The following is a 25,609-nucleotide window of genomic DNA, read 5'->3' as shown; positions in this document are numbered from 1 at the left end:
AGAACACAGCGCTGTGTCCTGTGCCCAGCATGGAATAGAAATACCAGCCGCAGACGGGCCTGAATTCCTATGAAGACTTGGTCTTTGTGAACCTTGCTGGAGGCCATGGAAATGAAGCCGGCGAGTCCAAGACCCTCAGAATGGGCGACTCTGCTTTTAGCGCTGGTGCCCGTGTGCAGACCATCCTGGTCTCTGAGGGTCTCGGAAGGGCACGTGCCTGGGGCACTGGCTGCCAGAGATAAGGGAACAAGGCCACTGCGGGCCCAGGGAGGGTAGGGGTTAGGCACTGGGACTGTTGGGTTCCCAGTACCCGTGTCCGCCAGGGGTAAGGCGGGCTGGCTCGCTTTGGGACAGGGGCAGGCAGAAAGGACGGGGGTGCCCCAGCCCTGCGCCCCTAAGCATAAGCCCTGGCTCTCCTTCCCACAGGAAGCCGAGCTGGAACGCCTGGAACGAGAGTTCGCCATTCAGTCCCAGATTACAGAGGCTGCCCGCCGCCTTGCCAGTGACCCCAATGTCAGCAAAAAACTGAAGAAACAAAGGAAAACCTCTTATCTGAACGCACTGAAGAAGCTGCAGGAGATTGAGAATGCAATCAACGAGAACCGCATCAAGTCTGGGAAGAAACCCACCCAGAGGGCCTCGCTCATCATCGAAGGTCAGTGCTAAGCCCACCCCCGGCAGGCTGCCCCCACTGCCCTTGGGAGCGGGCGCCAGTCCTGTGAGTGGGCCAGGCCCGGCTCCCCCTGTGACCTAAGCAAGCTTCTTCACGACCCTGGGCCTTCCTTTTCCCATCCATAAAATGAAACCAGTAAGTCTTGAGGCCAGATGAGAGCAATAAAGTGCCCTCAAGTTCATAGATGAAAGCGTTATGCCAATTAAACTATCATTATCACTACTAATTGCCTCCCTGGGAGAGCCTGCAGCTATGACCTAAATGTTCCTCCCGGCCCTCCCATGAGCTAAGCCAAGGCAACTGGGCCAGTTCAGCTGAGTCTGAGCAGCGCAGGCTCTGGCGTTTTCAGGGAACTTCTCGGCCTTCCCCAGTCTGGGAGAAAACACTGAGAGCTGGGCTCCGCCGCAGGCCAGCAGCCCCTGCCGGCCCTGTGTCCAGGTTCCTTTTCCAAAGCTGAAGCCCCAGAGGACTGGGCTGCCCGCTCTGATTGTCTAGAGCCCTGAACTAGGCTCAGCAAGGGTTAGAAGTTTGGGAGGTTATATTTGGTAAGCACTAGAAGGAAAGAACCCCAAATCCACCAACAACCATCAAGTCCCCCAAGTGTTCCTTCAGTGCTTTTGCATGTTTAAAACACTTCTGCTTCAGGAAGACAAAAAGTAGAATGGGCCAGGGCAGGGCAGGGGACTTAGTGTTTAATGGGGTCAGACTTTCCATTGGGGAAGATGAGAAAGTTCAGGAGGGGGACGGTGGTCCTGTTTGCACAGCAGTGTAAATGCACTAATGCCACTGAACTGTATAGAATAAAAGGTTAAAATGGTAAATTCCATGTATATTTTACCATAACTTTATGTGCGTGTATATATATATATATTCTGCAACCCAAAAATGTGGGCATACTGGTGACAACAATATACTAGACTCCAAGGTGCCCAAGACAAGGCTCTGTGTCTCCTAGGTGTTCACAGTCCATCAAGCAGTGTGAATAATGTGGATTCCTGGTTTATAAAAGGAGACCATAAAAGATCCTTTTGCTTTAGTCAGTGAGGAATAACCATCATTCCCCATCTCACCCTGTTGTCCTTGACCAACACTTCGTCACTTGCCCTGACTTCTAGCAGAGATGTAGTCCGCAGCCCGGCTCCTTTGCCCCCTTGCAGGCACTTGGGGGTCCTGGCTCTAGGGAACAACCTGGGTGGCCCTCAGCCCAGTCTGGACGGGTCCTGCAGGGATGGGCATCTCACTGGTCGGCCACAGAGAGCCTGGTTTTCCGGCCATCCCAGGGAGCGCTGTTCTGCTAGGGCTGCCGACAGAGTTAGTTTCCACGTCAGTATCTGTACTAACTCATGGCTGGGCCCATCAGGCCTGCAGCCATTATTTTTTCAACCTCTCAAGAATATATCTTCTCTATGTTGCTCCCTCTTTTAAATGTTTTCATCACATGAGCCCATTTGAATTAGAGGAGTAATTAAGATTCCTTTTGGTTCCTTAGCATTGTTTTTATTTCAAGAGATAAAACACTAAAGTTGATATTGAAGACCTGGGACTTTTTGCTGATGTTGCCAGATGAGCAGAGCGATCCCAGACAAACTAGCTCCCTAGATGTGCCTCAGTTTCCCCAAATATTAAGGGGGGATTATATTACTGTCTCCTTCTTTGGCATGTTTTCCCAGTTAATTGAATGGTGTCTATGAAAGTAAGCTTTGGAGAGAGAGAAGCTGTATTTAGCAGCTTGTTTGATCTACTTAGGACTTACGAAGTTTATTTAGAAGCCGCTTATTGCCCTGTGAGCAAAGCCAAGTTCCTTACCCTAGTTTCGCATCTGTACAGTACAAAGCAGTTCACTTTCTTAGGTTCAGTCAGAACACACCCCGGACTGGGTGGGACAGTGTGGCCTAAGCAGGTCGGGCAGCCCTTATATTGGATGTTAAGCTACTCAGCATGGCGGTGCCCTATGGAACCAGAGCACAAAGAGCTCAGACAAGAGCTCACTGCAGAGTCAAGGAGGGGGGTGAGCTGAAGACTCACCACTGGGACTGTCAAAGGAATGCTCGATAGCATTTTGATTGTATTTCATGGGCTCTTTCTGATTAGAAAGAGAAGGACATGGGACGGTGCTAAACACACGATTTTTACAGATATGGTTTGTCTAAGGGGTGTGATAAACTCTCAGGCTTTTGCTTTTTGTCTTCTCAGATGGAAATATTGCCAGTGAAGACAGTTCTCTCTCAGATGCCCTTGTTCTAGAAGATGGTAGGTTGTCCATTTCCTGCTTGAGAATGAGGGGTGCGGATTAAACAGGGGTTAAGCTGTGTGCAGTCTGGGACAGGCCCGTGCAAAGACAAGAGCCAGGCCAAGGTGGCAGCCGGGCTCCCTGCGATTCTCTCACTTCCTGGGAGTTGTCAGATTGGGTGGGAGTGGTTGGGCGCTACGCAAACCACGCCTGCGGGAACGTCAGCATGTCCTGTGGCTGAGAGACCAGACTTCAGGTGGTGTTCAGTGAGTGGTGCTTCACCATATTAGTTGCCAAACCACATTTTTAATCAAACAGAGAAATCTGAGCACCATACACAGTTTCCTTTTGAGTATTCATAATTTCTGGAGGAAAAAGCAGGCATTGGTTTGGGCCACAAATCAAAGACTGAAACCTGCTAGGAGAGCCTGGAGGTAGCAGAACAAACAGAAGTGATCCCTTGCCCAGACTCCCAGCCCACTACCACATGCGGGAAAAGAATGAATTCCAAACACAGAACCATCTCTGAGCATGTTCCTGTGGATTTAACCCCAAACTTCAGAGGCCAGAATGTTAATGAAATGGAAATATGTTAAGTGGCAGTTAATATATTTGCCCCACAGGGAAACCTCAGGTTGGCAGTTCTCAGTGCCTGTTCAGATAGAAAACATAAAAGGTCTAGCCAAGTCAGAGTACTGAGGGTAATTGCAATAATAATAATTGCTATTGCTGTGGGTAAAGGCTAGTGGGTTATTTACCAAGTTGTCTGGGCTCTGCTATTAGCAATCAGATTGAACTATTTTTAACTGTCAGCTTTGTTACATGGGTGGGGAGGAAATGGGGCTTCAGAGGTACAGGGAGCTACGTTTTGAATATCAGAGATTCAGCCCTGGTTTTGGCGTCTGTGGAGTCAAGTCTCTCCAGGGAAGGGAATGAGGACAATTTCGTGAGATCCCTTTGTAACGGAGGAATTGGGGGAGTTCTATATTGTCGGTGACTAATTCTGTTGAATCGTTTATGATTAGGTTCTTCCTCAAGTTCTGTACCTCCAGACCACCAAGGGGCATCGCTGCCTCACTGGGACCTCCCCACTCCCATTGAAGGCTCACTCCCTCCAGGGGCTCTTTCCTTTACTGATTTGTGAGGTGCAGGAGCAGTGGAAGCTTAGCACATGCCCAGGTCCGGGGGACTGGGAAGTAGGCTATGAAAAGAACACTAGTTGGAAATGGATTTAGGGTCACATGAATGGTTATTGGGGTTTGAGGTCTGCTTCTGGGTATCAGTCCCCTCAAACCTCTGCCTTCACAAGGAACACTGAATTTTTCCTGCCTCTCTCTGCTCGGACTCTCAACCCTGGATCTCTTCCTCGACCCCTCCCTGGCCCCTCTGCAGGCCCTGCCCACGTGTGAACCCTGCCAGATGACTAAACAGGATTTTCACCCTGACACATGCATGCTTCACACTCCTGAGGCTTTCAGACCTGATCTCGATGCTGAGCCTGGCATTGAGGGCTCACTGGGGCACCTTGCCTCTCTCAGAGCTCCCAGTAGGTCTGTTGCACTTGCACTTGATCAGAAATCCTCTGTCTCTCCCTCTGCTCCTCCTTACTAGCTGCTGTGCCAGCTGGACATGCTCCTGGCCTCTTCCTACCTCCTCCTCTCTGCCAGGCCACAGTTCCTTCCTTGCCTGCCTGAATTCACTTTCTCTGAAAGGCCTCTGGCACACTGATGGGTTACAGCGCTGCTCCACTGAAGGCAGGACATGCTCTTCTATTCATCTGTAGTAGGTGGAGCCCGTCTCCTTCCCAACGAACCTAAGGCAGCTCTAAAATGAAACTATTATAGAGGAACACATTAAAAACAATGTACAGAGATAGTTCTGGAAAAAGCAGGGTAGGTACATAGAACCACCAATAGATAATTACACTCAACATATATGCTTTTATTAATTTTTTTTTCTAACAAATATTTATTGAGCACCTACTATGTGTCAGTAATCATTGTGGACACTGAAGATATAGCAGTTAACAGACTAGAGAAAACCCTCATGGAGCTGAAATGCATCCCCAAAGCAAATTAGACACTTCCTGTCTATTAAAGGAATACTTACAATAATGGCATCTTGCTGTTTGGTAGCAATCATTAGTCTATGGTATATAATGAAATTTGGGCTTACTCCATTTGTAGCCCATCAGGTTTGAACCTTCTGTTCCCATTTAACGTTGCTCAGAGTTCAGGTTAGGTTTGTTCTGGATTGACTTGTCTTGAAAACTGGGAAAGCATCCTTGGTGCCTTCAAGTGTGGATGCTGGCCTGGTTCCTGGGTATTGATGTTGGGGCAGAGGTGGTGGTGGGGTGCCTGCCTGGGGTGGGTCAGAAGGATGCCCTTGCTCAGTTCCTCTCTTTCTGTTTTTGTGCAGAAGACTCTCAGGTCATCAGCACACTGTCCCCCTTACAGTCTCCTCACAAGGGACTCCCTCCTCGGCCACCATCGCATAACAGACCCCCTCCTCCCCAGTCCCTGGAGGGACTCAGGCAGATGCACTATCACCGCAACGACTATGACAAGTCACCCATAAAGCCCAAAATGTGGAGTGAGTCCTCATTAGATGAGCCTTATGAGAAGGTCAAGAAACGTTCCTCCCACAGTCACTCCAGGTGAGCTGGGTGGGGAAGGCCAGTGAGGTCAGGGCCAGCAGCTACTGAAGGCATCAGGGCATCAAAGGCTGTCTCAATAGCTTCCACAAATTACGGAGCCCAGATCAACCTGTCTCCTCCTTCCCCGGGTTGCCTTTCCACAGGGCTGCTGACCCTGTCAGGTGCGGATTTGTCATTCAAAGAGAAAAGGGGGTTTTGGCTCACGAGCAATGTGTTGGCAGATGACTTCAATGTTGTTAAATTCCACAGCAATTGATTAGGAAGTCCTGGGCAGTACTATTCTGAAATGGCAAGTGAGAGCCTACTCCTAGGAATCCCTGAGTGGACAGAACCTTAAGCCATCAGCCAACAGAATTCTGGAGCCAACAGCTGTAATCTTAGCTGTGCAGTATCAGCTCATTACTTCGCTGGGCTTGGAAAGGGGGGTTTTGGAAGGCATTTTTCGTTAGCTTCTCTGGTTTTCTCATTTCCTTTCATTACACCATTTAAACTTCTAGTGGGTGCTCAGACAGGTGAATATTTGTCTCTTGGAAACAGAAACTGTGGTTCAGGACAGTGGCTTCACAGAACAGCCATGCTCCCGTTCCAGCAAAGGCTGACAAGGGCCTTCATCTCACATTGCCCAGGGGGTCAGTGACAAGCACCCCTTCCTACTTCTGAGGGACAGGCTGAGAAGGAGAGTAGAGATCTGAGGGAGAGCGGCTGGGAGTCCTGGGCAGGCTTACCCAACACCCAGATTGGTGCCTGGAGTCAGCCAGCTTCCTGGGAACAGGTGTGACACTGCCTGGCAGTGACCAGCATGGCCTCCTCTGGTTTGCAGCAGCCATAGGCGTTTCCCCAGCACAGGGAGCTGTGCCGAAGGAGGAGGGGGAAGCAGCTCCCTCCAGAACAGCCCCATCCGCAGCCTCCCGCACTGGAACTCGCAGTCCAGCATGCCGTCCACACCAGACCTGCGTGTCCGCAGTCCGCACTACGTCCATTCCACGAGGTGAGTCCACCCAGCCCTCAGGCCACTCCCTCCCGCAGGCCACACCCTCTCTCTCCCTTGCATCTCTGGCCCCAACTGGCCCAAGTACTGGGTGAGCTAGAGTCAGGCCTGAACTAGTAATGATATCGTTTCTTCTTAAAATGAAGCAGAATTAAAAAGTGAAGGCCGGCAGCGTGCCTGTCGGCCCCTGGAGCCAGACAGTGAGCACGGAAGGGGCCTGCGTGAAATGAAGGCAGGCCAGGCTGGATGGGTTAGCCAGGAAGCATGCTGGGACCAGACCTGGCACTAATGGGTGATCTTTACTGTATAGTCCTTGTGTAGCTTTCTACTGGGGCCTAATTTATCCTGCACTTTTTAACATCTCACAGTATAAATTCAAAAAAGAACAAAAGGAACAGGCAAAAGTGAGGTGTCAGTGAATCACACCTCTATACTCTAAAGAGACAAACCAAAGCCACCAGTCCATTTTATCAAAAACAGCCCACTGGGATCATACCCCAAGGCCAGATGATTGCTCTTCTGCAGTGAACCATTCATTGTATATAAGATGGAGCTCTCCAGGCAAGATTTCCTCATTCCTTATTCATGCTTTCATTCATTCACTCATGCAGCATGTTTATAAAGTGCCTATACATAGCAGGTATTATTCCAGGGGATAGAGCAGTGAAAAAACAGAACATGTCCCTGTTATCACCAGACTTACATTTTAGTTGGGACTCACAATAAATATATGTCAAGTGGTGATATACACTAGAAAGAAAAATGAAAGACAGGACAAGGGGCTAGCGCGTGAAAGGAGAGGTCATTTTTTAAATAGAATCATTGGAGAAGCATAAGGTGAACTTTGAGCTGAGACCTGACTAGTTGGGCAGCAGGCTCTGAGGATATCTTGGGGAACAGTAAGGTCACAGCCCTGGACGCAGGCCTGAACTTGGCGTGTTTCCAGGAGGCCAGTATGGCTGGAACAGATTGATACAGTGGGATGGACCAGAGGGCCTCATGGCGGGTACTTTGCAGTCTCCCCTGGGTGACAGTCAGAACTGGAACTCATGTCTTCATGTACTTGGCCAATAGGGCCACCCTGATTTTCACATGTGGCCCTAGCATGGTCTGCATTGTGGATGGATCTTTATAGTGTGGACTCAGATAAACAGAACGGATTATAAACAAAGTAGCAGCATGGTGAGTTTCTGCATCGGTCATTTTCGATGTTCCACCAGCCTTCCCTTTTAGAGTCTTCGTGGAAATGGAAATTTGTTTATGTGGGTTTCTGAGGGACCTGTGTTTTGACCTACAAAAATGGGCGTTTCATCTGTGTACTAGATACTTCATCATACTAGAATAGGCATTTTCTTGGTTCTCTTTGTATCTATAGAATCCCTTTCCACCTTAAAATGATAATGATAATAAAAGCCCTGGCACACTTTTTCCAGAGGAAACCATTACGTGGGCACTGCCTTCAATCCCACCTCCCACTGGGAATCAAAAAGCACAGCAGGGGCCAGCCTTGCTCTGCCTTGTCCACTTCACCTGGGAACAATGGGAAGTCCCTGGATTGCCAGAACAACATAGCTTTGTTTCCCAGAGGAGCATTTGCTGGAGACTCTTTTCTAAATCCCATGATTACAGAGCCCCCAACCCCTCCCTTGAGCCCCCCGACTCACCAGCCTCTCCCTGTAGGTCCGTGGACCTCAGCCCAACACGCCTGCACAGCCTTGCCCTGCACTTTCGGCAGCGGAGCTCCAGCCTGGAGTCCCAGGGCAAGCTCCTGGGCTCAGAGAACGACACGGGGAGCCCTGACTTCTACACCCCACGGACTCGTAGCAGCAATGGCTCGGACCCCATGGACGACTGCTCATCCTGCACGAGCCACTCGAGCTCAGAGCACTACTACCCAGCGCAGATGAATGCCAACTACTCCACGCTGGCGGAGGACTCGCCATCCAAGGCGCGCGCACGGCAGCGACAGAGACAGCGGACAGCGGGCGCGCTGGGCGCAGCGAACTCAGGCAGCATGCCCAACCTGGCGGCGCGGGGTGGCGGCGCGAGCGCGCCTGGTGTCTACCTGCACAGCCAGAGCCAGCCCAGCTCGCAGTACCGCATCAAGGAGTACCCGCTGTACATCGAGGGGGGCGCCACACCCGTGGTCGTGCGCAGCCTGGAGAGCGATCAGGAGGGCCACTACAGCGTCAAAGCGCAGTTCAAGACCTCCAACTCCTACACAGCAGGTGGCCTTTTCCGGGAGAGCTGGAGAACCAGTGAAGAGGGCGACACGGGCCGCCTGACGCCGTCACGCTCACAGATCCTGGGGACCCAGTCCATGGGCCGCGAGAGCGCCCACGACAAGGGCCCGGGGCGCACGGCCGTGTCGGATGAGCTGCGTCTGTGGTACCAGCGCTCCACCGCCTCCCACAAGGAGCACAGCCGCCTGTCGCACACCAGCTCCACCTCCTCAGACAGTGGCTCCCAGTACAGCACCTCCTCCCAGAGCACCTTCCTGGCCCACAGCAGAGTCACCAGGATGCCCCAGATGTGCAAGGCCACATCAGGTGAGGGCGGGCCTGGGGTGGGCATGGCCTAGGTGTCTACTGCTGACTCATTTCAAGAGTTTCGAGATTTTCTTAGAGCCTGCAGTGAGGATTCAAATGGTTAATTCTAGAAACCTGTCTATGGGATGTATGAGACTGGAGGTTTTTCAACTCTCCCTCTTTTACAAACTTCTCCCATTGTGACCCTGGTTTTGGAAAGAGTGACAAAGACCTCCGAGTGTGGGGGTTAGCGCCAGTGGGCTGGGCGAACTGGCTCCCAGTTCAGCTTTCTCAGGAGCGTGCAAACCACCCTCCAGCCACTTCTCCAGGTAAGCACAGAAAGCAAAGGTAGTTGAAGTGGTGTCTCTGACTTTATCCAGCAAGGCACACCTTTACCCTGGAGAAGAGCGAGACATTAGTAAGGTGGAGACCTGGGCGGCACCTGGCAGAGGAAGGCTTGCTTTGGGCCTTGGCTTGTGGAAGCCCCGAGACTGGGCTGGTGTGTCCCCCGGTGGGGCAGGCTGAGGACTGGAGCGTGGAGCGCAGTAGTTGCCTTCACTGTGACCACGAGGGTAACTGCTTCCTCGCGACCCCTTTCATCGGTGTTATGATAGAACCACAGTCCGTTTTTGGAAAGTGCTTTCAGATTTTCATAACCAAATTAAGGTTACCTCATTCTTGTACCCGAGCATTGAGCAGCACAGAATTAAGTAACGAAGGTAAGGAATCACGCTGTCCCCTGAGAAGTTACTCTCCCTTCCCACTCCTTTCCGGACACCACTGTGGTGATAGCGACAACCATTGTGCAGCAGCCACCAGGTGCTGGCAGGGCTCGGGCGCCAGCAGACAGACAAGTTCACATGCTCATCTCCTTAGGGGTGCTGATCCTGCGTGATGAGCCTTCCTCCTACCAACTGTAGGAAGGGAAATGGGAAAGGTTTTGACACCAAAAAAAAAGGATTTAAAAAGTAGAATAAAGTGAGAATTAGCAGCAAATGGAAGGAACTGCAAGTCAGGATTTGACTTGTGCCTGGAAGGAGGGTGAAGATCAGGGGAGAGGGATGATTCTAAAGACAGAAAATGGGGGTCATCTTTGGGAAACTGAAGGAGATGCTGGGGGCCTGGAGAGAGCAGGGCAAAGAGGAAGGCCCGACCGGCTGCCCAGGTGTGCCAGGCCACACGTCTCCTTCATTCTCTCCCCACACCCCCTGGCTCATTTGTATGGTGCCCCCATCAGGTGACAAGTTCCAGAGATGACAATGGAAATGATTCATTCAGTCATGAGAGAACTATGGACCTCACAGTCCTACAACCATCCCCACATCTCCTCCTCCAGCTGTGAAATAAGCCCAGAGAGACCTGCCAACGACCTCCCCAGGGCATCATGAGAGTGAATGAATGGATGCGTTACTCGTGCCCTTCAAGACCTTGAGCCTCTGTAACCCTGTTAGAAGCAGCAGCCTCTGCCAGAGGGCCGGGAGTGTTCAGGTTCCATTGAAATCTTAGCACTTGAGTCGTAGTTTTGCTTGATTTAGAGAGATTAGGTATAATCTTCTGGAACACGTTTTAGACTAAAAATTTTAAGAAGTGTTATCTGAGGTTTCCCGTTGAAAAAGATTCCCATTCCCAAGAAAGCAAAGGATGCACTTAAGGAGGTTTTACATCCTACAAAATGGTTCCAACTAGAAACTCTGCCCATGTCAATGAACTCCCAGCAGTCACATTTGGATGAGTAAGATTAAAAGCCCCGGACCCCTTGAAGTGTTCAAAGGGATACATTATAAACCTGAAACGGCAAAGGGCAACCTCTGAGAGCCTTAATGGAGGCTTTCTGTTCAAGATGAAGGCACGGTTTTGACACTGGGGCCACATCTACAAACGACCTGGTGTCCCAAGAGACAGGCCCTCCTGCATTAGCCCTACCCAGGACCCCCTCAAAGGCCTGTGGGAGCAGCAGCCTCTTTGCTGCTGTGGAGGCTGTCGCCCCCCGCATGGCCACTTCCCACTGACGAAGCAGGGACTTAGGATCCCAGGTCGGCTTAACTCAGAGGGGAGCTGCTCCATGGTTTGGGGGAGGAAATGCGACTGGGTGAATGTGGGGGAGGAGGTGGATGTTTCGCCACTGTGACCATGCTGCGGGGTCATACCCAGCATCTCTGGAGAGAAGCTCCTTCACTTGACTGGTGTCTGACCCCCGTCTCTCTGCCGCCCGCATACAGCTGCCTTACCTCAAAGCCAGAGAAGCTCAACGCCTTCGAGTGAAATTGGAGCAACGCCCCCAAGCAGCGCCCACCACATCCTAACCTGGCAGACTGGGTGAGTTCTGTCAGACCTTTCAGGCTCTTCTCCCAGGCTCTACAATGATCCTCGGCGTCCCTTGTCAGTTAGGAAGTGTGTAGTGAGTATGACATTCTAGTAACAGTTTATCAGTAAAAGAATGACGAGTATTCTTCATTACTGGGAATCATCTTCCTTTCCAAAGAAACCTCACGAACTGCTGTTCCTTCTACCCTTCGCCTTTCCATCATTGTCCCTTTAGATGGGGAATTCTCTCTACTCTCTTGTAAGGAGGGCAGTGGCCCCAAGAGCATGGGGGAGGTGGGGCCACAAGTCCACCTGTGCCGTCTTGGTCGACATTCCAGACAGCGAGTGAGTTGGGTTCCAGTTCTACCAGGACAGCTTCTAGATGCCAAGCAGGCAGGAAGGAGGTGAGAGACACCAGCATAAGCACCCTGTGCTGGGCCCTGGGCCCATATTTGACCTGCTCCTCAGGGTACCCACTGTCTTGGTATCAGGATGCATCTTTGAAAAAAAGGCACAAGGTTCAAATCCTAACACTGTCCTGGCCAACTGCCTAATCAACACACAAAGAGGATAGGTACCTTGAGACCTTTTAAGTGTGGCCCAGAGCAAGAAGAGACCAAAATATAGCTCCTTTTATAGCTTACAGTGCAGACAGACATAATTTCTAGAGACATTTAGGCTGTGCTGATCTGCTGAAGAGTCTGGCAGGTGCACATAGCTTGCTTTCCACACAGTGCCTGCCTCTTCTGTTGCTCTAAAGACATCACCTCTAAGTGGGTGTTACATACTACCAATGTCTGTCGGAGTCAAGGGTCCCTTTATCCAGATCTAGTGAGTTTCTCATTTGCTGGAACGTCGGTGGGGGTGTCTGGAAAAATCTGAAAACTGTGTGTGAATTGAATCAGAAAATAGGACCAGAATTGGCTCCACTGACTCCATTTCCGACTCTCATGCTTGGCATTTTTTTTTTTTCTGCAGATTTATCTGTAGTAATTTTAAACTAGCCTTAATGGGGCCTTAGTATTTGACAGAAGATAGTGGAGCTAACGTTTATTAAGTGCTTGCTCTGTACTCAAAGGCTGGAAACTTCTTCTAATGTGTATGAGCTCATGTAATCCTCACTGCAGCCTAGCTCAGAAAGTATCAGATCTCTCAGTTTTGTGGACGAAGCTAACAGAAAACAGTTCCCTTGCCCAAAGTTACCACTGGGTGGAGGTGGAACGTCAGCCTGGCACGCTGTGACCCCAAAGCCCTCTTTCCACTAGGCCAGTGATTCTTAAAGTGCAGTCCCCAGACCAGCAGCATGAGAATCACCTGGGATCTTGTTAGAAGTGCAGGTTTTCAGGCCCATCTGTGGTCTGCTGAGTAAAAGTCTGGGGGTGAGGCCCAGTGGTCTGTGTTTTAACAAACCCTCTAGGGTATCCTGATGCCTGCTCAAATTTGACAGTGTTCCTGTGTCCACTCCCACTTCTTGGTCTGTCTTTTCGGCAGCAGCTTCCCCTCTGTCCTTATTACAGATCCTGAGAACACTCCCTTACACGCCATCCACACCCCAGCTCTAGCCTGTGTGGTTCTGCAGCTGCTGCTAGGCCTCGGGCCCAGGACTCCGACCAAGAGCAATTCATAAAAACAACAGATCTTCTGTACCTCTGCTACCTCCAGTGGGAAACCATCTCACCTGGATAAGGAACTTCAGATTCCGGGCTCTTTCTCTGGATCCTCCAAAGTTTCTGGATCATGCCCAGTCTCACCTGATCCAAATATATTTATTTAATGACAGCAGGGTCTGAAATTTACAAGTACCCTTCACATGCCTACACACTTCAGCTGTCTTAAAACCTGCCTGTGCTTCACCACACAGAGCTAGTGAGGACTCGAGAAATTTAAAACAAAAAATACTTTGGTGTTTGTAGTAAAACTCTTTTTATCAGATTGAATTGAATTATCATTAACAACTGGTCTCTGTGATATGACAAAAAAATGAAAAATGGGCAGAAAGTGCCAAAGCCTGTCTTCCTAACAAAAATAGAGCAGGCTTTTGACTCACTCATAGGGGTTGAAACTTCTGCATGACTTATTTGTCACTAACACTCGGGTGTATATTCAACTGGTCTTTCCAGTGTATCAATGAGCTACAAATCATGTCTGTCAGTTCCTCTCTTTAACATGACCTCTCTTCTCTTCCTCCTTCTGCTTTCCTTTGTTCAGAGAAGCAACAGAACACTCGCCCATTATGGACGGGTCTGAGTCTCCAACTCACCAAAGTACTGATGAGTAGAGGTATCGTAAGGGAATGTTTTGTTCTTACAGCTCTTCCCCCTTCACTGCTTATGAGTTTGTGATCTCAGATGTGTTGCATATGTGTTGCCCTTGCCCATATCATAACTTCCAGAAGGAAACATCTGCATGGTGTGGAAGCCATTGTTTTTATGTCTGATTTCTAGATACATGTGGAACTATATGTCTATATGTATGTTTTTACATCAGATGTTAGATATTTCTTATGCTACTTCCCAGAAAAGGCCCCAGAATGTATTTTAGATCTTCAAAGACTCTACATACATGCAAATACTTGGTAGATTCTCTTACTCGTTTAGTAGCCCCTGTCCATGAAAAGAAAAGCATCATGCAGTGTATGTTTCAAAGCACCAAAGTCAGACAGAGTTGATCCAGAAGCATCATAAAATCTCTGAAGATTTCCTCCCAGCATTCTTGAGTGACAGGTGATAGGTGACAGATATATACTCTCCCAAATGCTATAGGGTCTTGCTTTCTAAAATGTAGTCCCTAGAAGAGCATCATCATCATCTGGGAACTGGGTAGAAAGCTAAACTCCTGGGCCTACTAAATTTGAATCTGCATTTTAACAAGATCCCGGGGTGAATTAAAGGTACTGCTGTGGTAGGCATAAAAACAGTAACACCTGGTCTGGGTCCTGCCCTCAAGGACCAGCGGAATCGAATCAGAAGATAAGACATTAAGTATTGTTTCAAGGGTTAACAAAAAAGGTAAGGATAATATTCAGAAGTGAACAGTTTCAAAAAAATTGAACCATCACTGTATTTTAGGAACCATACTAGAGACCAGAGTTCAAACCAACAATTTGTAAACCGCTCAGGATTTTCTATACCAGAGAAATTAGAAACTTGCACACTTAGTCTGAAGTACTTGGAGACTTTAAACAAAGTGCTAAAAGGAATCTGAGGGGAGAGGACTTCTGGCTTCCTGGAGATGCTGCCTGAGTCTAACTTCAGAGGCCTGTGGAGGGAGCAGGGGGGTTAGAAAGGTGGAGGCTGAGAGGCCATTCCAAGGGCAAGAACACAGGTGCAGGAGCAAGCACGGTGTTCAGGGAGCAGCAGAGTCTCGCTTTGCTGTAGAGAAAGAGCTGGACTTCAGTCTGAACACATCAGGAGAGAGACGTGGAACTGTTTTTTCTGTAAGTCCTCTGAGCTGGCGGATGAAGGATTAGGAAAACAGGGGCTTTGCCTTTGAGGAATGGTGTTAAACAAAATTTGACTGAGTAAATTGAAAGATTTTATTGGCTTTATTCACTGATTCATGAATCAGACAGCATTCAGTGTAGCGGAGAGAAAGAGGCTCTGAGGAGCTGCCCAAATACAGACTTTCACAGGCAGAGGGCAGCAGGAACACGGAAGCCCCACTGGGTGATCCAGCAGGCCGGCTACTGCAGTCACCTTCCTCTAGAGCAGCGGTTCTCAAGCTTCCTAATACCGCGACCCTTTAATACAGTTCCTCATGTTGTGGTGACCCCCAACCATAAAACTATTTTTGTTGCTACTTCATAACTGTAATTTCGCTACTGCTATGAATCGTAATGTAAATATCTGATATGCAGGATGTATTTTCATTGTTACAAATTGAACATAATTAAAGCATAGTGATTAATCACAAAAACAATATGTAATTATATATGTGTTTTCCAATGGTCTTAGGTGAACCCTGTGAAAGGGTCGTTCAACCCCGAAAGGGGTTGTGACCCACAGGTTGAGAACCGCTGCTCTAGGGACTGGCGGGGGTCTCTCAGGCAGGTGACTGCACTGGGGCTAACCCTGTGATACCTGGTTGACATGTTTCACATTCCATTCCTGGGAGAGTCCAGACTGTAGTTGAGTCTTGGCCTGGTGGTCGGCAATTCCAGTTTGGGCCCATTGTCTTGGTTTTGGCAATTTCCCCCACTTTAATCAGACTCAGCCTAGCTGAGAGATGTGATCAAAATTGAAGGCATTAACGCTGCTCCCAGCCACAGCTGTGGAGCCCACTGGCTTGTTCAGTGACCTCACGTAGCTGAGTCTCAGCTTCCCCAAAGTGTCAATCCCGGTGCAGCAGAAGTGGTGTTGGTCACAGCATAGTCTGTGAGACAGGACTTAAAAGATGGCAACTTTGCAGACCAGTGCAATGTAAGGGTCTGTAGACTGCACAGGTGCTTTTATTCTGGTCACCCTTGCCTAGTGTCCCTTCTTTTGGAAACAGAGCCTGGATGTTGTTGACCAGAGAGGGAGATGGATCCCTTGGACTAGGGAATCTGACACAATAGAGGCAGCTGAGTTTGCCCCAAGGTAACAGAAGGATTGAAACTCAAGGAGAAATCTGGGATGAGCAGAACTACAGAATCACCAGCATCATAGCGAATCAAGCAGTTGTTTGGAAGTTGGATGACCACCCTTTACAATGGCCTGAGATATGTGAACAATGGTATTATCTTTCCAGGCCAGAGCAAAGCAAAAAAGGTGGGCAGAAGAATCATAAAGGTTCACAGTGTAAGAATTAGGGGGAAAATGGTCAGAGAGAGAGGAGGAGTGGAAAGAAATGTTCTTGATCGGACATCTTGGGAGAAAGCAGTCTACTCTGATGTTGACTGAGGTCTCCAGCCTTTGGCACGGGACCAGAGGTCAGGGGGAGCCTTCCTCATCTGTGAAATGGGCACCTACACTCGACACCTCATGACCTGACAGTGTTGTCAATGGTCAGAAGGTCCTGGTACACCCATTGCTGAAGATCTGACGAGAGTTCATTGCAATGGAACTGACTGGGAAATGTGTTTATTTCTGTGATGTACATCTTAAGGTAATAACTGGAAGTATGATTTAATATGAGAACATATCAGATTTCTAGGAATTTCATAGTTTCTAAAATGCACTGATTAGAAATCCAACTCTTAGAATCCTTAATTCCTAGTGAAAACTAAGAATTGGGGGCTGCTTGTTACACTAGCATTCTGTGGATTGGCACTTACAATTATTACATTTCATAATTTTTAGAAGAACGTTCTCCCTCACAATAAGTTTTTCAGTGTGGCATAAACCATGTTGACTGATAGACCTGGCACTAGGGACATCTAGGAGAGCCAACCCTGGGAAGAATTTTCACCGTTCCCCGGCTTCTGCCAGTTTTCTTTCCCAGGATCCACTCCGCAGACTCCACACACTGTAGGCTCTGGAGCAAGTGGGGTTTAACATAGAGACTACAAACCTGGTACCTCCCTGAATTTGGCAAGGTTTTTCATTGATTTATTTTTTGTTTTCCCTCGACTGTCCTAAGGGGATAACTGGTAGCAGTCTTCTGGAAAGTTCCTCAGTCCTGTCAACCTTGTGAGGGACCCTTATGGGACCATCTGTAAGGCCACTGACTTGGAAGATGTGTTGAGGTCTTACAGTCTCTCTAGAGTGGAAAGGCAACTCAGAGATTTAGACTGTGGGTACTCAGGTAAAGGAGGGTAGAGGAGAGTAGTAGGAGTCATATCAGTCCTATAGTCTTTTGTTTTAAGTACCTCTCTTTAGTTTTTTATTAGCTTTTGCAATGAACCTTTCAGTGAAGCTATTTTGTAATCTCAAAGCCTTCTATAAGTATTTGCCTGACAATTAAAATAGGTATCCCATTCTGTTTGATTTGGGAGCCGTTGCTTTCAAGAGCTTATATAATCTAAATGAATGCTATGGTCTAACTGGAACACTCCCATAATGGCTGTTAATGTATATAAAGATGTCAAGCTCAAATGGACAGAAATTGACTTTCTTCAAAAATTGCAGTTCTGGAAATGTATGCTATAGCAAGCTACAGGTGAGACCTTTGAGGGTTTGGGGTGGGCTGTATTTATGGGCAAGGAATGGAAAGGGGGTAGGGGGAGTCCAGCCACAGTCTAAATGGTAAATTCATTGGCTTGAGGAGGAACAGAGATTCCTGACGGATATTCACTTGTCAGGAGATGTCTTGGTCTCCTGTTAATCAGGCAGGAAATTGGTCTCCCAGTTCTTAAGTTCTGCTTTTCTAAGGACACATGTGTGAAATTCTCCATTTCATATCCTCCAGTTCCATTTTAGATTTAAATCCTTTCACATTTCTCCTCTTGATCAAGAGCTTTTGCAGAAAGTATCACTGATCAACCATGCCATTTAGGCATTGTTTTCCTTCTTCCTTTTTTTCCTTGACCAAAGACATTGTTACATGTAGTACATGCCCCTTGGAGCAGAGAAGGGCCACCCTTAGGTGTCTAGTCCCATAGAAGAAGGAAATGGCAAATGGATTTCATTGGCATCATTTGAAGAATAAGAAATGTCAACAACTGAACTGTGTATTTGGGTCAGGGTAGCTGAGTCAGGGGAACAAGGAAGTCCAGACATGGGGATGAACAGACTTGGTGGCTAGGGATTTAAGAAGAGCTATAAATTCCTGTAAGAAAAGGTTATTTCCTGTATAAGCCTGTGTTGACCATCTCCATTTTGTCCCTGACATAACTCCATTTTAGTTTGGTTCTACATTTCTACTTTTGGATCAAGTCCCTGTTATGGGGCACTGATCATTTGATAAATGTTATGGGGTATTGATCACTTGATATATTGCTAGGTGTTCCTTCTGCATGGACTTCACCAATTTTGTTTCTCTTTCTTCACTATGGCAAGGTTAGATATCTTCTTTCACAGTTAGAGAAGTTTTGGGGGTTGTTAGCAACTAAAAGGCCACATTGGAGCAACTTCCTATAATGAGTCAAAGTGGAGGGTTGAGGGTATAGGTGTTAGATATCAGTTTAAAACACTGGGCAAGCATTAATCTATCAGGTTTATTATTTTTACAAAGATAACTGAGTACTTTAAAAATCAAAACAAAATAAAATGACAAATAGGATTGAAAAACCAATTAGTAACCCATGAGCCCAATCCTGTTGGTAACCAGCTAAATAAATAAAAATTCTAAAATGAGTCAGATTGGACTTAGCCTTGACTTTTATGTAATTGAATCTTGAGTTTCCAAAAAATGTTAATCCAAGAACAAGTGGTGTTGACTACAGATACCTCCTTGTTCAGCAAAGAGGTAATCAAGGTCTGTCCTGTTATTGAGGACAACTTTAGCCAGAGAGCCTAGGAACTTTTGTTGGGCAGCTAAGGCTTTAGTAATAGTTTCCAAGGGTTTAAGGGTTTTGTGATCATAGCCTCATTCTATATATGCCTCTAACCAGACAATTAGGGATCTGCCAAAGGAAGTGAATCCTGAATGTCTCCTGGTAAGTCCTATCTTAATTTGATGTAAATTCAGGGCATTGACTAGTGAGGTGTCTCAGTTTAGTTGTGGACAGTTAGGGGTATACTATATAACCTAAGTGAGAAGAATTGCCCAGGTATGTGCCAGCCACTAGGCCCAATGAGCATAACCACCAGATAAAGCTTGTCAGGGCACAAACCACTCCTGCTAAAGTGGCATTGTGAATGGATTTATCTGAATGGATTGTTGCATATGCACATTCAAGCCAGGAATTGGTTAGGGCTTTAATGCATCTGAGAAGTAAACCTAGCCTGAAATAGAAAGTTATTCTAAATTCCTTGCAAAGGTGGATGCTGCTGATAAGACTTTTTCATCATTGGGGTAGGTATGAGTTCGATAATCATAAGAACTTGCAGGTCCCAAGTGTACTATGGATTGCATAGGTATTTTTGTCTAACTGGGAAAGTACAATTATAATTGGAGAAAGGGGGAAAAAGAGGCACTGGGAGCCTGTCTGCAGAAGTATGCGCTGCAGCTGACATTGAAGGGAATTAGAGTATTGTTTACGGTGGCATTAGGGAGAGAAGAAAACCTGGTTACAGGAAGGACATAAACCTGAGAAACATCTGGGCTAAGTTTGTGTATTTCAGAGCATGTAGAATACTTAATTTGGTAAGTGCTTCTTTTTTAAGCCAATTAAAGAGCTCATTTACAAATTAATTTTGGCAATACCATCCAAAGTAGAAAAATATTTGACATACAGATTTTAATTTTCATTTAAAAATTTTATCCTTCAGACAAGTACGATGATGCAAAACTCTTTTATAAAAGAAGAGATGGACACAAATTGTGTTTCTAGAAATCTGAAGATTCCATTTCTTCATTTAAGCATTAAGTCTGTCAGAGCCAAATTAATACTTCAATGTGTGAAAACTTTTTGAGGTTGGCAGGTGATCTAGTGTCAGTCCAGCCTGTTTTGTGACCACCTTACCCTAGCATGGGTCTTAGAGTTAGTTGGCAGGCAGGCACTCTTAAGAAAGTTTGGTGGGCACTGCTTGAGCATGTAAATTTTGCAGCTTTGGCTTCTAAGACCCCATTAACCATAGAAATGTTGTTCCTTTACCGTATGTGCACATTAACAGAAACCAGCAGTAACCGGCCAAGAGGAAGTCTTAGGGGCACAGCATCAGCAGTCCCCAAAGTGAGACTGTGGGCAGAACTAGGAGACCGCAACAAGCGGACACTGTGGACTAACCAAGGACTGCTGACTGGTGCTCTGTTAGAGCTTCCTGCCAGTCTAGACTGACCCACTAACCCTGGACTAGACAGCCAATTAGATTGCTAATAACACAAAGGGAGCCAAGCTGGGACCCAGAGGAACTTACCCACGGCCCTCGGAAATGGGAAGAAAAAGAATTCAGAAGGTTCACGGAGACCAGTGCCTGTGTTTCCTGCCCGCGGAGCTGTGAACTAGCTCCTCAGGGTTCTGCCACTGCCATCAACTGTTTTTAAACAGCAAAGCTCAACTGAGTAAACTCCCAAGATCCTTTTGGCTTTATTCATTTAAGTTGCTTCTTAATTCCTTGAGGAATCAAAAAATCTTTACAAGCACAGAAACACAGCACTCAAAGCAATTCAGAGCCTGCCTATCCTTTTCAGCAATCCCAAACCCTCCCCTACACATCTCAAAAGGCTTGCAAAAGATTGTAAAAGATCTGGATTTAGGAAAAGTTTTTCCCTGTGCCTTTGAGTATAGATGTTCTGCCTGGTCTTCTCCAGTTCTCCTCTGGGCTATCTCTTTGAAATGCAAACTTCAGGGAGGTAATTCTTATCAGAAGAAGAAAAAAAAAAGGGAGGTGCTATTTGGAACTTACACAATTAAAAAATCTTGTGTCTTATCCACAGATATTAATGACAAGGTTTAGCCTCTGAGCATGTTACCTTAATTTATTCCAACTTCCAGAAACATGATTTGGAACCAACTGTTCTTTTATAAACTAGTGGGTTATGGCTTATGGCTAAGAGCAAATGTGGAGCCAGGGCTTATTAGCTCTCTGTCCACCTCCACCTCCTGCTACTGTAACTGCATTCTCAGGAGACCCACACCCTCCTAGTGTGAAAGCCGCTTGGCCTTGCTTCCGCACGTGCCCATCTTTGAACCAGTGACTGTGGCTGAAGGACTCTAGTCAGCCCACCTGAGACACCTGTCCACCCTTGGTGAGGGTTTGGGATGACACCTGATGGAGAGCACCCCCAGGACTACATGACATCACAGGGACTCCACAGGGCGCCAGCCCCACACGCAAACCCAGGGAACAGCCTGAGTCCACTGTGGGGTCCAGCCCCTTCCCTCCACAAAGTGTCTCAGCTTCTCAGGAACAATGGCAGAAGTCCGTTTTGTCAGGGCAGCAGGGAGTTTGTAGGGTGGGCGTAATGCAGTCAGCCATTCACCATGTGAATCAATAGACAGCCATGGCTAGTCCATAATTAAGGACCTTCGTCACTTTGCACCTGAAGCCACACATAAGCAGCATTAACCAGGGTTCCAGGCACAAGACTCTCAGTAAAGCCCACAGTGTGCTCACAGATGCCTCTTTTCCAACTTCCATGTTTTTCTTTAAGCCAGATGAGAAACATTTACAAAATCCAGAATGTCTCCATCCCATTATTCCTAGAGAAGTGAGCAAGTCAAGCAGAAAAGTGGTGACGGCTGAATCGTTCTCAATCATGAACTGATTCATGAGCCTGTGTTTAAGGTGCTCTTTAAACTTGCTTTTCTTTGAACCCCACTGGGGGCTCTTCCTGTCACCCATCCCAACCGTAACCCTAGCACTCAGTACAGGAAAACAGATCAGCAGGGGAGAGAAGCTTACGACATTTTGTGCAAAGTCCATATGGTGTTTCCAACTAGATCTTTCTGCCCCGACTGGCATATGCTCTGGGAGGTCAAACTTGGAAATCCAACCTCAACTACACACACACAGATCTACTAACTCACAGTCACAGCCAATGTCATTCACAGGAACATCACTTTAAAAACTGAAGGCTGGGTCAAAGGCCTAGAGGTTTTATCCCTTCAGGAACCAGCACAAATGGAATTACACTACGAGTAAGAGCAGAACACACAAGAGTGAGCATACGAGTCACTGCAGACCACACTGCAGCTGCAGGAACAGCGTGCCCAGGCTGGCAGGGCCAGATTGCAGCTCCCTATCCTCCAGCCCTACAGGCTGCTCCCTGCTGAGTAGCCTGCCTTCAGAGGCCTTCTGGGCAAAGTACAACCTTTACCTTGCCCTGAAAGAGCCTGCTTACCACAGAGAGGGGCTATTTTTCCTGAAAATGGTCCCTACTGCTGATGATCGGCTCCAACATACATATCTATGCGATCATTCTTATTATGCAAAAATTCCTTCCACTCAACCTACATAGTATGCCTGCCATTTTTTTTAATTTTATTTTTAAAATATTTTGGGGGGGTGGCGGTGGGGAGGGAAGGTGAAAGAGAGGGAGAGAAACATCAATGTGAGAAAGAAACATCGATCTTGCACGCGTCCCGACTAGGGACCAAACCCACAACCCAGGCATGTGTCCTAACCGGGCATTGAACCGACGGCCTTCTGCTTTGTGGAACAATGCCCAACCAACTGAGCCACACGATCAGGGCGAGACTTTTTAAAAGTCTTATATTTTCTATATACTTTCCAAAAAAGGTTTATAATCACAACACATTGTTTAAAAGTCAGCATTGATTAAAAGTTCTTAAACACTGAATTCAAACTATGACTTCAGTTTCACTGTGAGGAAACCTGACATTTTAAATGTGCTTCTAGGACAGAACAGAAATCTGGTGAGATCTGGTCAGCCCCAGGGTCCCAGGAAGGACAGCTCAGAGCAGCTCTTGTGTGGAAGAGGAACCCTGAGGAATCCAGCCGGAGGGCTTCTGAGCCGCTGCTGCACAAGGGAGCTTTGAAAGCTGCCCACAGTCCAGCACCTCAGACCAATTAAACCAGCACCTCTGGCACGTGGCCCACACTGAGTATTTGTGAGATTTCCCAAGTGATTCCAGCATGCAGCCCAGCTGGAGAGTAAATAAGCTAAGCATTAGCTCCATTTTCCTCCTCTAGAGACCTTCAAGGTTTAGGTCCTCTCTGTATGGGTTTTCTCAGTCCACAGACGCCTGTGCACGCAGCGCTGCATCAGGCCTAGTTTCCCGTGAGCAGGGAAGACTACTGATCAGTGTGAAACCCTATGTGAATAAGCACGCACTCCTGAACGCAGGCAGGTAAATGCCATTCCCCACTAACCATCTTCTCTCCTTGGACTCCCTGCAGGGGCTACAGTGATAGCTGTTTCCTGGACTCCTCCCTCTATCCAGAACTAGCTGACGTCCAGTGGTGCGGGCAGGAGAAGGCCAAGCCCGGGACCCTCGTGTGAGCCAGCGGCCTCAATCCGGCCGCGCCAACGCCATTCTGAGATCACCTCACTGCCTCTCATCTGCCTTACCCAGACGCACTGTCACCCTGCACCAGCTTCGACCCTCAGCCCTTTCTCTCTCCCGTCTCCGCATCCCCTCACACTCAAAAATCTGACTGAGGAGACATTCTGGAGGGTTCCGGTCCCACTGTGTGGCCCCTGGCTCTCTTCCCTGCAGAGAGCCAGGTACCTATCCTCAATGATACCTTGGTGGCTTCCCCTGCCATGACAGCCCCCTGGCCAGGAACCATCAGGGATGCTGGCTGGCGCCACATTCTTATGGACAAGTAGCACATACAGAGAACAGGGAAGGAGACTTACATACAGGGTGACCCAGAAAAGACTATTAAGCTGTGGCCAGCCTGCCACCTGGAGGCCAACCAAGCACTTCAAAAGAGGATGCCTGGTGGGGATGTCTAGCTGACACCTGACATATTCCTTGAGGGGGGGGCGGGTAATGAAAAAGGAAGCTTAACATGTCAGAGATGCATCAGAGGATCACAATCAGTTCTATGCTGCCAAAGATTTTAAAAATTAAAAAATAAAAACAGAAATAAGAGGGGCCAAGAGGAAGATGTTCTTTGTGCAATGAACTACCCTTCAAATTCTAAACTGCTGAAACACATGTCAAAGTCAACCATTGGTAAACTGTGTCCCCACTTTATCCCTCTCCTTCACATTCGCCTTCTCTTGTCAGTGGAGAGCCTGAGACACTGAGTGACGCGCTGGTGAGTCGGCGGGGCCTTGGCTGGCATGGCTGACTCAGAGTTCCAGGGGTCCAGACGGGAAGCAGAGCAGACGTGGGGGGAGCGGCGGCGTGTGCTGCAGGCGCTGTCTGTTCCCAGGACATGGAGCTGCTTTCCCTGGGGCTCTGTAGGGAACGTAAGGCGGTGACGCCAACAGTGGTTCTCTCAGTAAAACAACCAGTAAAACTGCATCCTGTTGTTTGCACAAGGTGTTTCATTTTACTGTTTATGGGAAACCAAGGGAAAAGCACATTGCAATTCATTCAAATGTTTAAGTGTGGTAGCTCGGTTTATGTTTGTTAGCACTTGTGTGACAAAGCTCAGATCCGACTTTGGTTACCAACGTGTCACTTATTCAAAAAACCCAACTACGCCCGTAGGTAGAAAGGTTTTACTCATGTGTCTACTAGGCAAAGCAGGGTCGAAAAAAACACCAGCTCCCAGGGGGCCCGTATACCTGCACCACCGTCAGCCACCTGATGTACCACATTCGTCTGCAGGTACCAAAAGAAGAAAGAAAAGCGAGAATAAGGCGGGGGAGCTGCACGTGTTTACATGTGTTTAAGCTATGCTTAATACACAACTGGAAAGCCATCAATCTTCAAAGGCCTCAGAACTACTTTTATAATAATAACAAGTGCACACTCTTAGTTGGGTTATTCAAAATGGCACAAACACGGTCTCCACAGAGGTGGTATGCTGTGCTTATTGGCGCAAGTGGGGTGGGGCGGGGGGATATTTTTTTCTCACTTGTAATGACTTCCTATGGGAAATGCATTGGATAGCCAGAGGCGGGAGCCGGGGTAGGGGTAGTTTTGTGGGAAAGCAGGACTGAAGTTAGCTTTAGCGTGAAAAGAAAAATCTGTTGTCTAAATATATGTAATCCAAGAATACAATAGACTCCACCAGACCAGGAAGTTATGGATGAACATTAAACAAAGTAACTAACCGTGGTGCGCCCTCTGCTGCAGCTGGCCAAGCGCGTGGACTCAGAGCAGGCTGTGACCATCTGGATGATTCAGGACCTGGTCTGCGAGGCTCTGCACAAGGCTGCGGTAGTAATACCAGCTTATGGAAGGGAATAATATCCCTAGAACACTTGAGGAGTGAATCCTGCAGGATAAATAAACTGGTTTTAATGTTATTAAATGGTTCTGGAGATTGATTGGGGGAGGGCACTATATTTTTATTGCTCTTATTTTGATGGTAGAAGTCCAAATAGCAGGTTTTTCCCCTTCTCAATTTGGAAACATTATATACTGGTCATTTTTCTTTCTCCCAAAAGCTAACATGTGGATAATCAAACTGAACTACGTGCCAACAGGAGAAGTCAAAAGGGAAAGGCTACATAAGAAAAGGTGACAAGGTTATACAATAGGTACAGTAGTTTGAGGTCAAGTCTGAAGCCAATTAGGTCAAGCTTTTAGCCCAAATGGGTTACAAGGAATGAGAGATGAAACTTCTTTCTAAACACCTGGGTTCAGGATTCCGGGAGCAGAAAGGCATGGAGTGGGAGG

General features: G+C 47.7%; 1 protein-coding gene across 1 annotated transcript in view; it reads left to right on the top strand.

Moving 5' to 3' along the window:
• The window catches only part of FRMD4A (FERM domain containing 4A), a 212,186-nt gene extending 187,893 nt beyond the window's left edge, over positions 1-24,293 (top strand). Inside the window, exons 17-23 of the mRNA XM_090266546.1 lie at positions 427-655; positions 2,867-2,923; positions 5,322-5,559; positions 6,380-6,547; positions 8,228-9,096; positions 11,295-11,391; positions 23,205-24,293. Coding sequence (XP_090122672.1) covers positions 427-655; positions 2,867-2,923; positions 5,322-5,559; positions 6,380-6,547; positions 8,228-9,096; positions 11,295-11,391; positions 23,205-23,307 — 1,761 coding nt within the window. The 3' untranslated portion in view covers positions 23,308-24,293. The remainder of the gene's footprint in view (positions 1-426; positions 656-2,866; positions 2,924-5,321; positions 5,560-6,379; positions 6,548-8,227; positions 9,097-11,294; positions 11,392-23,204) is intronic.
• Positions 24,294-25,609: the final 1,316 nt, after the last annotated feature.

Source organism: Furipterus horrens, unplaced genomic scaffold (assembly GCF_987537825.1).
Source record: "Furipterus horrens unplaced genomic scaffold, mFurHor1.1.pri manual_scaffold_2, whole genome shotgun sequence".
Taxonomy (NCBI): Eukaryota; Metazoa; Chordata; class Mammalia; order Chiroptera; family Furipteridae; genus Furipterus; species Furipterus horrens.
Note: the sequence above shows the minus strand (reverse complement) of the source record. Positions and strands in the feature narration are given on the sequence as shown.